We start from the raw sequence: 15,764 nt of genomic DNA on the forward strand, positions 1-15,764 counted from the left end.
AATAGACCAACACCTTGAAACTCAGCTCAGCCATTTACCAACTATACGAACTTGGGCAAGTTGTTTGTTCTCTCTACATTTATGTTTCATCTGTAAAATGATAAAAATTCATCTAGAATTTACCACACATGACTGATGCAAATACTAAATAATATAATGTACACAAAACACTAGGCACAATGCCTAGCATATATTAATAGTAAGCCTTCAACAATGTCTACAGATAGCAGCAGCAGTATAATAGAAACAACAGCAATAGCAAAGTCTAAATTGCTCTCCAAACTTTATTTCACCTAGTTCCACTTTTGGGCAAACATAAAAACCCCACTGGTAGTTATCTACTGTATCTGTCTCTTTTACCTTTCATGGATAGAGGAAAAGATTTCACCTCTCACCCCTCTCAATTATGTCACTTCCAGTTTCAGGAACTGAAGAACCAATGTACCATCTCCAGTCACTCTCTTCCCCTGCTGTAGTGACTCTTGAAGCCATGCGTCAAGATGAAGAAAGCCTAGATCCTAAGTCACTGGATGGAGAAGTCACTAGACCTGCTTCATACATTAGGTGAATAAAAAATAAATCTCTGATGTGCTAAGCCACTGAAATATGAGGTTTGTTGATTCCTGCAGCAGAACCTATCTTATCCTGACCAACAGGTACTCATATACCACTAAAAGGGATCCTAATACACTTTCAGGGGATGAGGGGTGGGGTAGAAGAGTGCTTCAATTTTTTTTAAAAACTTGCTTTTTGTCAATCTTTATATTCTTTACTTTGTAATACCACATCATATTGCAAGTAAATTGACTTTTCAAACTCTCTATGCTTTTTCCTCATTTTCTATTTTTTAAACTAAAAAGGAAAATATTTACATTTTACTTATATTTATTATATAGATCAATACTGGGGCTTTTGCTGGGTCATCTGTCACACAGTCATAGGTCACCTACAATACCCAAGGTATCCTGTGATCATAGTAGAGGCCAGAACAAGGAAGGGGTAATGGGAGAATCCTCAAACACTCAGTCACTCCTGGCTTGTGGCAACATGAAACAGTTAAGTGGAATTATGGATATTATCTATTTTAAACTCAGGAAGTGGACATGTGGTTTAAAATGTTTTTACTAAAAGCAAAAAGGTTTTGTGTACCATTAAAATTTACCTAAATATATTATTTATTTTACTTTATTTCATCATATTTCTTTGTGAATGTCATAGAAGATATGTAACATACTGACATAGTAGCACATCATGTATTTAAAAATACACATGTGTGGTTGGGTCTGTGCTCAAAAGTAAATTTAATGATAGAAGCAGGAGATAAAAGTCATTTGGAACTGACACTTTAGAGAAGAGCTTTCAAACTTCTTGTCACTATTTAACATCATTCCTAAACTGCTTTTAATCATTTTCCAAAAAACTAAAAGAAGAGAAAATCAGTACAAAAGTGGAGGAAAATGCACATTATAGTAACAGTTTCACAAAGACTTCATGATCCAACAAAGTCAGAAAGAAGCAGAAATGATAGTGAAGAGTGTTAATTTTATTCAGAAATGAAGAACAAAGCTTTCTGCTCCAACTAAAAAGTCTCATTTCCACATCTGAAAACCAGCAGTGGCTCTGTCAGATAACCAGAGGGATGAGGTGACTGCTCTCCACACACAGAAGGAGAACTAAGGGCAGATTTTCACATGGGTCACAAATGTTTCCACGGGCGCTGTAGACTCCAAAGGAGTGGTGGCCAGGGAAACAGACAGGAGGGTCAGCAGATGACCCCAAGAAAGGCATTTCATTAGGCCAAGATCCAGACCAATTACTGGAGAATCACTCATTCAGCCAAGTAAGAGTTATTTCAAATTCCTACAGAAAGTTAAATGATATCTGGGAATTTCTGAGCCAAATGGCATCATATGATCTACGCCCCATCTCCTAGCACTTCTCTCGCCACCAATAAGAGGTGAAGCTAGGATTTAAACCCAAGAATGTCTGACTTCAAAGCCCTAATGAAAATAGCAGCACATAAAAGGGACCTCACAGAATAGGTAGGACTTGAAAATGGAGACTGGCTAGGACTGAAAGGGGAGCAGCAGTGGAAGGGAACAGCAAGAGCAAAAGCATGGAGGCAGGAAACCTTGGGTATGTGCAGGAATTGCCAAGCGGTGGTGCAGACAACACAGGAGTGGAGGGAAGTGGGCCAAGACAAGGTTGGAAAGGTTGGCCCAGGCCTTCCAGGAGAAGGTTCTGTGGGATCAGTCAGGAAGGTAGACTTTATTCCAGATGCAATGAGTAATTATTGAGGGCTTTAAAGCAGAGGAATGGCATAACTGCAAGTAGACACTGGAAAATTATTCTTGCTGTGACATGGAGGATAGATCAAAGAAGAGTAAGAAGGTACCTTGCACATAGCATATAATTAATATTAAATGGGTAAAGAGAAAGACCAACTTAAAATTTATTGTGTTTTTCTAACATGATATGAAACCCATTCTATCCAATCCTATTTAATATTTTTTGGTTTGCTACTTAGAGAACAAACTCCATTGATTCTAGGAAGAAATAATGGTGCTATTGCTTCCAAAATAAAAAGTCAATTCACCAATAAAATGTGGCCCTTTAAATGTTGCCATGAAAGTGTCTACTCTTGCAGAAATTAACATTCTCCTCTTCTATTCAGAGGGAGGTACATCTGAACTGCTGTTGCTGTTGCTGAAAAAGAAAACAAAATTAAACAAGTACAACAGTTAGGCAATGAGGAGTGATCCTCTCCCACTTCTGCAACCACGTGTAAAAGTTATTCAAAAATAAGGAAATCACAAGTTGTAACCTCACATTTCCTATGCTCTCTTGTAGTGTCCAGGTCAAACATACCAAGCCGTAACCTCTTGATGATGCCAAACTTTCCTCTGCACAGGTCATGGTACCATCTGCAAAGAATCAACTACTCAGTGAGAAGCCAAAGTGGAAAAACACTGAGACGAGTCATAACCTACCTGATTTTCTTCATGGGAAACCCTCATCTGCTCCTTGAGGACAGACATTCGTGCTGCCTCTTCTTTTCTCAAAACTCTCTCCTTCTTAAGCTCAGGACTCCAGAAAGTCTTGATACTATTCATGGAAGACCCCAACTTGCTGTCCTTGATGTCTAGCTCTTTCCGGAGGAGGTCGTTCTCTCTCTGGAGTTCCTTGAGCTGGGCTTGAAGATCTAACATCGTGCTGTCTCTTACCTGCCTCAACATGGAGGGGACCTGGTGGTGGTGATGATGGGATGTGCTAGTCAGACCACCATGCTGATCCGTGTATGAAAGGACATCTGTGTGGGAAAGTCCAGCGGAAGCAATATTGGGACTACTCCCCATGGCTGTGACCCGGCCTCCATACACAGCTCGATTGGTAGCCCTTCCCAGAGTCATGGTGCCCTTTGGGTAAGTTGTTGAAGCCACCCCTTCATGATCACTCAGATACATGGGTCCAGACGTAGCATAGGCTGCATTGAGGGACTGGATGTTCTCCATAGACAGAGTCTTGCCTGTTCCTCCACCTCCCCCACTACTTGTTCTTCGGTGGCCCAAGCGAGGAGACCTTGGCAAACGAGGAGATCTGGAAGGGCTACCTTCCAGATTGGTGATTGTTCTTGCACTTCCATACATTTTTCTTCTATTATGAGGTACTATAGAAGAGAAGAAATGCTATACTAAGTTGGGGTTTAAGCTAATATTTTCACACTTGTCCAGGATTTTCACTGCATTCTCTTCATAGTCTATATCAGAAAATAACTCCAGAGATCTGCAAAATGAGAAAAAGGATAATTAAAAATAAATTTGTTTAGAACTCTATAACTGCATTATATTTTAAAACATATAGATAGATAAGCAATAATGATAGATGAACAAAAGACAGATGATTAATACAGTCACACCTATCATATTCATTTAAAAAGAAAAATAACCCCAAAATTTTACTTACTACATGTGAACTTTTTACAAATTCTCCCTGCCCTGGCTCCAAGCAAGATCAAAATTTCTCAGAGCAAAAAAGCAACTCTTTTCCTTTTGAAAATGAAGCCCTCCATTTTGGTTTGTGCTCAGTTAGAGTTAGAACCTCCAGAAAAGTCACCATGCAATCCCCACCATGGAGACCTCAGCTATAAAATAATCCATGCTTAGGGACATGGCCCCCATACTCATGTGGCTTGACAGTGACTCTGAAAAGCTGCTGCTTCCTAGGATGTCAAATATTTGGCAAGCATGTTGTTACTTTCCCCTCCTGTACCCATTACAGGTATCACTAACCCATCCAAGTCTGCTTTTCCACTAGGTTCAGAACTCTTCTCAACACAACATTCTGGATGTTTCACCACCAATCAACTGGCATCGACACATGGATTGCAACTATTGGCCATCCTGGGGTAGAAGAAAAAGAGGTGTCTCAACCAATAGGATGCCTACACATATAGCCATATCCTCAATGCTATCACCAGAGAAACAACAGTCCTGTCTCTTTCCCCTTTCACACACTCTTTCAGGCTGGCCTTTTGAGAATTCTTTTCCATTTTCGTTGACCTTAATATTCATATTAACCACTTCACACCTGTATAGAAATGGCACAAGGGAGCAGCACATCATGTTAGAGTTCCTGGTCCCGTAACTCCTAGAGAAAAGTAGTAGAAGCTCCCCGTTCATGTTACTTAAGTATATTAGTGCAGATTTTATATAGCTGGGGCTATCGGGTTGTGATTAATTAGGACCCAAACGGCCTTAATGGGCCATTATGGCCTCTGGTTCTTCCTCCTAGAGTGCACTTTCATTTTCTTCAGCTTTACAATAAGAGAACAGATTCTGGAAAAGGGCAAACTGAGGTTCAGATCTCCACTCTAATACTAACGAGATGAGTGGCCTTACGCAAATTATTTACTGTTATGAGTTTCCACTCTCCAATCAATAAAACGCAGTTAATACCACCTAACTCATAGTATTATAAGATTTGTGCCTAGCACAAAACAGGCAATGAATTATTTTTGTTGGCAATGTCTCAGTGAGATAAGTGCAGTAATAGCAATAGACAGGGGCATCTTTTATCTTCATCTGCCCATCATTTATCCCTACCCCACCCCTCCATCGCCCCTCACACACTTTCTGGCAATACTTTCTCTTTTTTTCTTAGAGGAATTTTTACCTGCCCCTACTCATAGTCTACAAGGCTTAGGTAAGGCTGACTCCCTCCCCTCCATCCTGGACGGTGGCAGGGTGAGAACATGAGCCAAGCTTGCCCAATCATCATATTCCATTTCCAGACATGGTAGCTAGGGGTGGGTATGTGACCCACATTGGTTCAGAAAGACTCCATACAATGCCTTTATCTGGAACAACTGGGAAAGATAAGTTCGTTTTCAGCTGGAATCACTGTTTTCAAGGGGGATCTCTGAGTACTACCATGTGGAAAAGGCATCCCTGAGCGTGAAGCTAGTGCAAAGGAAAGCAGGACTAAACTCTGAAGAGTGTGAAACCAAGCCAGGTGACACACTTGACACTACAGATCTAGCAGTCACTGAAGCAGCATCTATGCCCAGGCCATTTTAGTTATATATGCCAGGTAGACTGATTGCATTAATGGCCCCAGTTCTTTGTCCCTTCATTATCTATATTTTTGGCAGTGCTCTCCCAATCTGATGCTGGGTTCAGTCATGTGACTTGCTTTGACCAATAACATAATAAAATATGTGAAGCAAGCAGAGGCCTGAAGTAGCACTTGTATGTTTACTCTCTTGCTCATTTTCTTCTACCATAGCAATTAGAACATGCCCCATCTAGCTGATGGAAGATGAGAAACATAAAACAGAGCCAAACTGTCCCAGCCCACAGCCAACCAACCCCAGGATGTGTGAACCAGCCCAGCCAAGGTCAGCAGAGCTGCCCACCACTTGCATAAGCAAGCACAGCTGAGATCAGCTGAGCACCACAAACTCATGGACTAAATGCATGCTTCTTAGTGCGTCACTCATGTTTGTGGTTGGTTGCTTCGCCACCTTACCTGAGCAATGGATAACATACATTCGTCCATAAATTTCCTCCTTTTTTTTTTTTTTTTTTTTTGAGACAGAGTCTCACTTTGTTGCCCAGGCTAGAGTGAGTGCCATGGCGTCAGCCTGGCTCACAGCAACCTCAAACTCCGGGGCTCAGCGATCCTACTGCCTCAGCCTCCCGAGTAGCTGGGACTACAGGCATGCACCACCAGGCCCGGCTAATTTTTTGTATATATATTTTTAGTTGGTCAATTAATTTATTTCTATTTTTGGTAGAGACGGGGTCTCGCTCAGGCTGGTTTCGAACTCCTGACCTTGAGCAATCCGCCCGCCTCGGCCTCCCAAAGTGCTAGGATTACAGGCGTGAGCCACCACGCCCGGCCTCATAAATTTCCTTTTTGCTGCATTCAATACTAGTTAGAATTTCTGTCACGTATATCCTAAGGAGTCCTCACACATACTATGAAAAAATGTTTTCCATAAAGCTTTCCCCTTTCCCTAAAAAGGCCTTAAAAATTATACACCTGTTTCTAACTGAAGAACTACATTTTAAACAATTATGTTGCTCAGGGCTTAATTTTGTTTTCCTTGGAAATACATAAAAAATCATTTTGTATCAAGATTTTTGCATGAATAATTTGTTTTGCAAAAAAAGGGCAAATCAACAGTTTCAACATAAATGATCAGTGTTATGGTTATACAAATATTTAATAAGAAGGAAAAATGTTCATGACATACTGGTGGGGGGAAGCAGACTACAAAACGTTTTTGTGATGTGCTCACACTTTTATAAAACACATACACAAATGCATATACAATCACTAGCAGAGAAGACTGGAATGACGCACATCAAAATGGTGCCAGTGGTGGGACTCCAAGAGGTTTTCATATTCTTCCTTTTGTTTATTTGTATGCTCTAAATTTTCTATAACAATATATACTCTTGTCATAAGAAAATATTTTTTGTTTTCTTTCTATAATTCTAATGGTTAAATGAATTTGTTATCCTTTCTGTGCTTAGAATCTATGTATCCAGGTCCTAGCTGGGCCATCACTTACAGATTCTTCCTAGAAGTGATTAACTCTAAACTCGTCCTCCCCTGTCTGCTCCCCCTGTGCCTAGAAACAGACATTTCTGAAGTCTCTGGCTAGGTTTGAGGTCCCTATCCTGAATGCCATAAAATTTATATCCACACACATTTAATCCTCAGCCATTTTACCAGTGCAGCTGGCCAAAGCTTTGGAGTACTGCCACAACCAAGAAACAAAAAGTTAATTTGTCCCTTTTGGAAACACACATATGCAACACACGTAACATATAACATACATAGATATATCATCTTGTTTGAAATAATGTTTCCTTATTTAAAAAGCAATATATATTGACACTGGGCCACAGTTTCCTTAGGCTCTCCTTTTCTAGGCTTAGTATCAGATTTATGTTAGTGCCACAGAATGGACTGAGAAGCTTTACATTTCTCATATGTTCTGGGACAGTTAGCATAATATGAGTCTTCCCTCATCCTGAAAATGTTTGATAGAACACACCTATAAAACTGAATGGGCTGGGTTGCTGGTTATCTTTTCATTTTTTACTGTTTACTGATCTATTTGGGTTTGCTACCTACTTTGTGTCAATTATCATTAAAATCTTTCTTCATAAAGTCTTTCCCATCTAGATTTTTCAGTTTTATGGTATTGCTTTGTATAACATTTCCTTAATTTAAAAATCACCTCCAGTTATTTCCCCATCTCATTTCTAAGGTTGTCTGTATTTTTCTACTTCTCTGAATGACAATATGACAAATGTTTCTCTATTTTCTTAGTGTTTCAATGACATACCTTTTGGTTTTATTGAAACATTTTACTACATTCTGCTTTCCACTTCATTGGCATTTCTTTATCTTTAATAATAATTTCTACTTCCTTTGTGTTTAGTTATCTTTGCTTTTTTGCATTGAATATTCATTTATCTTCAATCACATTTTCTAATGAATGCATATAATATTATACACATGGCTGTATATTCCAGTATCAAATGTATAAAATGACTCTTGTCATTTGTATAAATAGCTTCCTATTTTTCCTCTGAAATTTTTTTCTATCCCAGGAATTATTCAGAAGAATATATTTAAATGTCAAAGTGAAGAGAAATTTTGAGGTAAAATTTTGTAGTTCTAACTTTATTGCATTGGGAATATAAAATATAACACATATGTTTTCTAATCTTTTAAATTTGTCAAGACTTTCTAATTGACTGAATACTTTTCTTAATTGTTAAAACAGCTAATAGATTATAGAAAATTTAGGGATTATAGATATGCATAAAGAAGAAAATAACAACACTTAATCCTGTCACTTACAGACAACCTGTGAACAAGTTGATGTTGCTTCCAATTCCTTTCAAGAGTGTGTGCACATATATACAATTTTAGACAAAGTATTATATTCTATATACACTCTTGTACCCTCCTTTTTTCTTCAATGTTTTATTCTTAACATCATCTTCTTTTTCCATTTACCATAAATGCCCTAAAATATATTTAGACAACATGATTTTTAATGGCACCATGAGTATCCAAAGATGGCCATCAAAATTCTTCCCCTTCCAGGAACATTTGTCTTTACTTCCATCAAGAAATGGATTCTAGGCTGGGTGCTGTGGCTCACGCCTGTAATCCTAGCACTCTGCGAGGCTGAGGCGGGTGGATTGCTCAATGTCAGGAGTTCGAAACCAGCCTGAGCAAGAGCGAGACTCTGTCTCTACTAAAAATAGAAAGAAATTAATTAGACAACTAATATATATAGAAAATATCAGCCGGGCATGGTGGCGCATGCCTATAGTCCCAGCTACTTGGGAGGCTGAGGCAGGAGGATTGCTTGAGCCCAGGAGTTTGAGGTTGCTGTGAGCTAGGCCGATGCCACGGCACTCACTCTAGCCTGGGCAACAAAGTGAGACTCTGGGCCGGGCGCAGTGGCTCACGCCTGTAATCCTAGCTCTCTGGGAGGCCGAGGCGGGCAGATTGCTTGAGTTCAGGAGTTCGAAACCAGCCTGAGCAAGAGCAAGACCCCGTCTCTACTATAAATGGAAAGAAATTAATTGGCCAACTAAAAATATATACAAAAAATTAGCTGGGCATGGTGGCGCATGCCTGTACTCCCAGCTACTCGGGAGGCTGAGGCAGGAGGATCACTTGAGCCCAGGAGTTTGAGGTTGCTGTGAGCTAGGCTGACACCATGGCACTCACTCTAGCCTGGACAACAAAGCGAAACTCTGTCTCAAAAAAAAAAAAGTGAGACTCTGTCTCAAAAAAAATAAAAAATTAAAATTAAAAGAAAAAGAAATGGATTCTATTTCCCTTCTCTTAGAACCTAGACTGGTCCTGTGACCTGCTTAAACCAACAAATGCAGCAGAGTGACAATGTTCCAGCTCTGGGCCTAGCCCTCAAGAGGCCTGGCAGTTTCTGTTTTTGCTCTCTTAAAACCCAGCTGTGGCCGGGCGCTGTGGCTCACGCCTGTAATCCTAGCTCTTGGGAGGCCGAGGCGGGCGGATTGCTCGAGGTCAGGAGTTCAAAACCAGCCTGAGCAAGAGCGAGACCCCGTCTCTACTATAAACAGAAAGAAATTAATTGGCCAACTGATATATTTATAAAAAAAATTAGCCGGGCATAGTGGCGCATGCCTGTAGTCCCAGCTACCCGGGAGGCTGAGGCAGAAGGATCACTCGAGCCCAGGAGTTTGAGGTTGCTGTGAGCTAGGCTGACGCCATGGCACTCACTCTAGCCTGGGCAACAAAGTGAGACTCTGTCTCAAAAAAAAAAAAAAAAAAACCCAGCTGTGATGATCTAAGGAAGTCCACGCTATCCTGCTGGAAAAAGAAGCCACTCAGAAAGGCCCTGGAATACATATGTGGCCTCTTTCTCAAAAAAATAAAAAAATAAAAAAAAAAAAGAAAGGCCCTGGAAGATAAGACACCACCTGAAGAGAAAAGTCACCTGAAGGAGAACCAAAGTACCCCAACCAGCAGCTAGCATCGAGACACCAGACCAGGGAGACAAGCCACCTGAGTCCTCCCAGGCTAGTTCAACTGCCATCTGAAATCAGCTGCATGAGTGACAGCCAATACTCTATGGAACAGAAGGACCACCAGTCAACCCACAGAATGGTGGGAAATAATAAATTATTGTTGGAAGCCCCCTGAGTTTTACTGATTTTAGTTACATATCAAAACAACTGAAAACAGTCACTTAATACTTCATTGAATGGTTATCCAATCATTTATTTAACCAATCACCTATTATGGGACACTCAGGTTATTTATTTTTAAAATAGAAATATCATAAAGGATTACTTGGGAGGATGAAGAAAAAAATAAAATAGAAATATCATAATTAACATTGTGATTGACAAAGCTTTGTAACATTTTGATTCATACAGATTTTTACTGTTCTGATTGATAAAGCTCTTTATTTCCCTAGGATAAAATTCTAGAAGGAGAATTACAGAATCAAAATGAAACAATTTACACCTACATCCTTACTTATTCTTGACTATTTTTCCTCCATGGCCTCTACTCTTTATTCTCAGCATATGCTGGAAGCCACTATCTCCTCTTGAGTCTACTAAAAATCCCTAAATTACCAAACTCAGGATTTTAGACCTGCATATTCAGTAAATACACCTTAAGACGTATTTATTAAGTACCAATATTGTACTACTCCAGCTCTGCTTTAAAAAAGTACTTTCTGAACAGTTTGGCAAATGTTCAGATAAACAAGCTAATAGGATTTTCATTTTAGACCAAGATATCTCAGAGACTTTAGGACACGTATGGTGACTATCCCAAAATTGAGTAGATAATGTAACTTTTCCCAAATTTATTTGACGAGATAATTATTTCCCCTTCAGAATACCTAAAAACATTTCACTGAACATTTGGATTTACTCATATAATATTTTTTACACATTAGCTTAATTCCCAGTGTTACATGCTAGGGATAAACACAGTTTCTGACTACTGGAAGTTTATTTCCTAGGCTGGACTTTCTCAAACAGAACTTTCTTCATCTCAGATCTAACAGGGTTTGAGAAGAAGATGGTTTTAGGAACTAGGACTGCTTTAAGGGTAGGGACATTAAACTGATCAAAATGAATCAGAATTGACCTCTAATAGGGAAATAAAGAAGATCAAAATACTGACTGTTTGAAGTTTTGGCCCTGCTAGACCAAGAAATAAATATATTTAATAATTCTGTGTCATATAGGCACTACAGTAATAGGGTATTGGGCAGGTGGGAGGGGGGAGGGGAGCATGTATATACTATATAATGAGTGAGATGTGCACCATCTGGGGGATGGTCATGCTGGAGATTCAGACTTGTGGGGGGAGGGCAGGAATGGGCATTTATTGAAACCTTAAAATCTGTACCCCCATAATATGCCGAAATAAAATAATAAAAATAATAATTCTGTGTCTATTTGTCAAACTTCAATAAAGATGCCAGATTGTCAAAAAGAACATAAGTCAGCCATCAGCAAGCTGTGTTAAGAAGCTAAGGAAACACGATGCTCATACCACCAAGACCGCACTAGATAAGAGATATTATGTATAATTCCATAGAACTCATCAAATCAAATAGGAAATTCAGAGGTTAAAATGGCAATGGAATACTTTCTTCACTATTATGCATCTGCTTTTTTTTCTTTCTTTCTCTTTGCAAGATAGGTCACATTCTGCCACCCAGGCTGGAGTGCAGAGCCATGATCATAGCTCACTGCAGCCTCAAACTCTTGGGCTCAAGTGATCCTCCCATCTTAGCCTCACCAATAGCTGGGACTACAGGTGGGTGACACCACACCCAGCTGATCTTTAAATTTTTTGTGGAGATGGGGGTCTCACCACATTGCCCAGGCTGGTCTCAAGCTCCTGGCCTCAAGCAATCCTCCCAAAGTGCTGGGATTACAGGTACAAGCCACCACACCCAGCCTATATCTGCTTCTTAACCATAGTTTTTAATTAGAAACCTAGGCCCAACACTTTATTTAGGAATTAGTTTCTTCCACCAAATTTATAAAGAGCAGGGATGGTTTCCCGGAACCATTTCACCCACAAGGCTGCAGCACATAGAGGGATGTCAGTTTCCTAGAAGAGAAAAAGGCTCAGCTAGCAAGGTAAGGCAAAGGCAGGTTCCCAGGGCTGCCATGTCCCCCAAGCCTCATGATTCCTCCTTGTTCTACTGAGTCGCTCACAAACACACACCCTCCCCCGCCCAGCTGTATTTAAGTTCCCTGATACATTTTAAGGCACTTGTTTTGACACTCAGGCTTTTTTTGGTTGTTGTCTCCTAATTTCTCATCTACCCTGATTTTTTTTAATTCTATAAAATGAATCTCTGAGAAAGAGCAAAAAGATTAACTTTATTCAGCAATGCCTAAGGTAATAATGTCGTCTATGTCCCACTACCAACTTTAAGTCATTAAACCATTTCTAAGCTTTTGTACCCACCTATAAATGCATTATAGGAAATAAGGTAGCAGTTAAAACTGTATTGTTTTAAATACTATTATAAAGCCAAAATAGGCTCAATCATTGGATTTCTTACAAACTCTTAAAAAATACCTGCCATTCTTACATATCTGTGATGTGCAACCCTAAGAAGGATAAATTATTAGTTCAAACTGTGCACAGAAACAGACAAATGTCACTGACATTAAAAAATTATGACACCAAAGAAATTAGTTGTACAATACCCTTTCACTTTAAGAATACCTCGTGGCCCAGGAGTTTTTGCAGTGAATGATGATGAACCCACTGCAATCTAGCCCAGTCATTACAGTAGGACCATCTTTCCAAAAAAATAAAAATAAAAGCACTTCATAAATAAAACTTAAGTCCAAGAGTAAGTTTTAAGGCTCAAACAAAATAAAACAAGATAACTTTAAGAACCTCTAAGAATGCTTTTTCTAATTACATATGCATTCATAAAATATGCATAAATCCACTCACTCTCTTAAAAGGTTTAAGAACTTTTAAACTATAAGCTCAGAGGGGAAAAAGCTAGGGAGATCCTTGATTCCTGTCTACCCCAAGTATCTCAGACTATCATGGTCTGGAACCATCTATTTTAGGACAAAAGCACTTCCTGCTATCTGCTCTAAATTAGGTTAAGTTTATTTCCACAGATCTCAGCCTCAGCCCATCACCTGAGCCCTGCTGACAGACCATGTGAGCTGAGATCATCAGTATCTCCCAAGATTTAGCCAACTTAAAATATCCTTTTCTTTTTTTGACCAGCATCTTTAACTTCTTTTTTTTTTTTTTTTTTTTTTTTTTTTGAGACAAAGTCTCGCTTTGTTGCCCAGGCTAGAGTGAGTGCCGTGGCATCAGCCTCACTCACAGCAACCTCAAACTCCTGGGCTCAAGGGATCCTCCTGCCTCAGCCTCCCAGGTAGCTGGGACTACAGGCATGCGCCACCATGCCCGGCTAGTTTTTTCTCTATATATTAGTTGGCCAATTAATTTCTTTCTATTTATAGTAGAGACGGGGTCTTGCTCTTGCTCAGGCTGGTCTCGAACTCCTGAACTCGAGCAATCTGCCCGCCTCGGCCTCCCAGAGTGCTAGGATTACAGGCGTGAGCCACCGCGCCCGGCCTTAACTTCTTAAAAATTCTATATCACAGACTCCATTTAGTTCTAAAATCCTTTCTAGAGGAAGACATGACAGAGAAGAGATCTCAAGCAGGAAGTGGCTGCCCAGGAGCCAGATGTGTTGTATACCGCTAGCAGTGCTGTTTAGAATTTTTTATCTAGTTGCCAACATAGAAAGATACAGACATCTTTGCATTAAAATCCAGATTCTGACTGTCCATGAAAAATCTAAATAATCTGACATTTAGGGTCACTTTCCTAAATGCCAACAACTGGCTGGAATCAACCAGGGGCACCCTCCAGTTTACTACAGTCCATTCTACTCCCTATTGCCTTACAGTCAATCTGATTTCCTTTTTCCATGCTTGCCCCTATAGGAATTTAAATTTTTTCTTAATTATAAAATTTTGCGGGGATACAAATGCTTAGTTTATATATATTGCATTTGAACCACCCAAGTCAGAGCTACAAGCATGCCCATTCCAGACAGTGTGCACTGCACCCATTAGGTGTGCATTTACCCATGCTCTCCTCCTTCCTCCCACCTGCCCAACACGTGATAAATGTTACTTCCATATATGCACTTAAGTGTTGATCAATTAGTACCAATCTGATGTACATGTGGTGGTTGTTTTTCCAATCTTGTGAAACTTCACTTAGAATAATGGGCTCCAGCTCTATCCAGGATAATACAAGAGATTCTAGATCACCCTTGCTTTTTGTGGCTGAGTAGTACTCCATGGTATACATATACCACATTTAATTAATCCTTATGTATGGATGGGCACTTGAGTTGTTTCCACATCTTTGCAATTGTGAATTGTGCTGCTATAAACATTCGAGTGCAGATGTCTTAGGCATTCATTTTTTACCACTCTACCCACATAAAAGGTCTTAAGTAATTCATTCTCCCTCACCACACACTTCAAGTCCATTAACAAATCTTATTAATTCTACCTCCAAAATCTCTCTTGAATATTTTTCCATGTTTCTACTTCTATCATCACCACCCTATTGTGCCAACATGACTCTTAAACTATCTCACATCTCCTAAAGTATCTCCAACATCCCCCCCCCTTTTTTTTTTTGAGATAGGGTCTCCCTCTGTCACCCAGGCTAGAGTGTAATGGTGCAATCATAGCACACTGCAGCCTCAAACTCCCAGGCTCAAGTGATCCTTATGCCTCAGCCTCACAAGTAATTAGGACTACAGGCACATGCCACCATACTCAGCTAATTTTTTTTTTCATTTTTTGTAGAGACAGGGTCTTGCTATGTTGCCAGCCTGGTCTCAACTCCTGGCCTCAAGCAATCCTTCTCACCTCAGCCTCCCAAATGCATGAGCCACTGCCCAGTCCCTCTCCCTTCTTCTTATCATCCTCTACTCTATTTGCAAAACATCAGCCAAACTGTTTTAAGATACAATTACGATCACAAAGTATCTCCCATTTAAGGCCCTTTGAAACTACCCAATGCTCTGTGGACAAGACCAAAACCCCTCCTGTGGCCTGAGGCCCTGCAGGATCTGGCCACTGCCAACAGCTCCAGCCTTCTATCTTGCTACTCTCTCCTTCACCAACTCTGACCAGGCCTTCCTCCTGCTGCTCAAATGCATCAAGTCTCTTCTCATCTCACGGCCTTCACATGTGCTGTTTGCTTTGCAGAGCTAATTTCTATTATTTTCTATTCCATTTAGATCACAGCATCAATAGCAAACCCTCTATAAGGTCTATCCCATCTAAATCAGGTCTCTCAGTTATATTCTCTCAAAAAATAATGCTTTTTTTAAATCAAGGTATAAAAGACATGGTATCTTTTTTCTTTTTTGTTTTTGTTTTTTTTTTTTTGAGTCAGAGTCTCACTCTGTTGCCTGGGCTAGAGTGCCGTGGCATCAGCCTAGCTCACAGCAACCTTAAACTCCTGGGCTTAAGCGATCCTCCTGCCTCAGCCTCCTGAGTAGCTGGACTACAGGCATGCGCCACCATGCCTGGCTAATTTTTCTTTATATATATATATTTACATATATATATTAAAAATTTTAGTCGTCTAGCTAATTTCTTTCTGGTTTTTTTAGTAGAGATGGGGTCTCACTCTTG

General features: G+C 39.9%; 1 protein-coding gene across 10 annotated transcripts in view; it reads right to left on the reverse strand.

Moving 5' to 3' along the window:
* Positions 1-15,764, reverse strand: part of ERC2 (ELKS/RAB6-interacting/CAST family member 2) — a 982,890-nt gene that overhangs the window by 946,516 nt on the left and 20,610 nt on the right. For 9 of the 10 annotated variants that reach the window (XR_012922097.1, XR_012922096.1, XM_076008685.1 and 6 more), the window contains one exon: positions 2,991-3,783. Coding sequence is in view for 8 of the 10 variants with exons in the window: in XM_076008685.1 (XP_075864800.1) it covers positions 2,991-3,647 (657 nt within the window). In the remaining 2 variants the exon portion in view is untranslated. Of the gene's footprint in view, positions 1-2,990; positions 3,784-4,289; positions 4,659-15,764 lie in introns of those variants that run through there. The other variant, XM_076008688.1, reaches the window with a different exon arrangement.

This window comes from Microcebus murinus, chromosome 1 (genome assembly GCF_040939455.1).
Source record: "Microcebus murinus isolate Inina chromosome 1, M.murinus_Inina_mat1.0, whole genome shotgun sequence".
Classification (NCBI taxonomy): Eukaryota; Metazoa; Chordata; class Mammalia; order Primates; family Cheirogaleidae; genus Microcebus; species Microcebus murinus.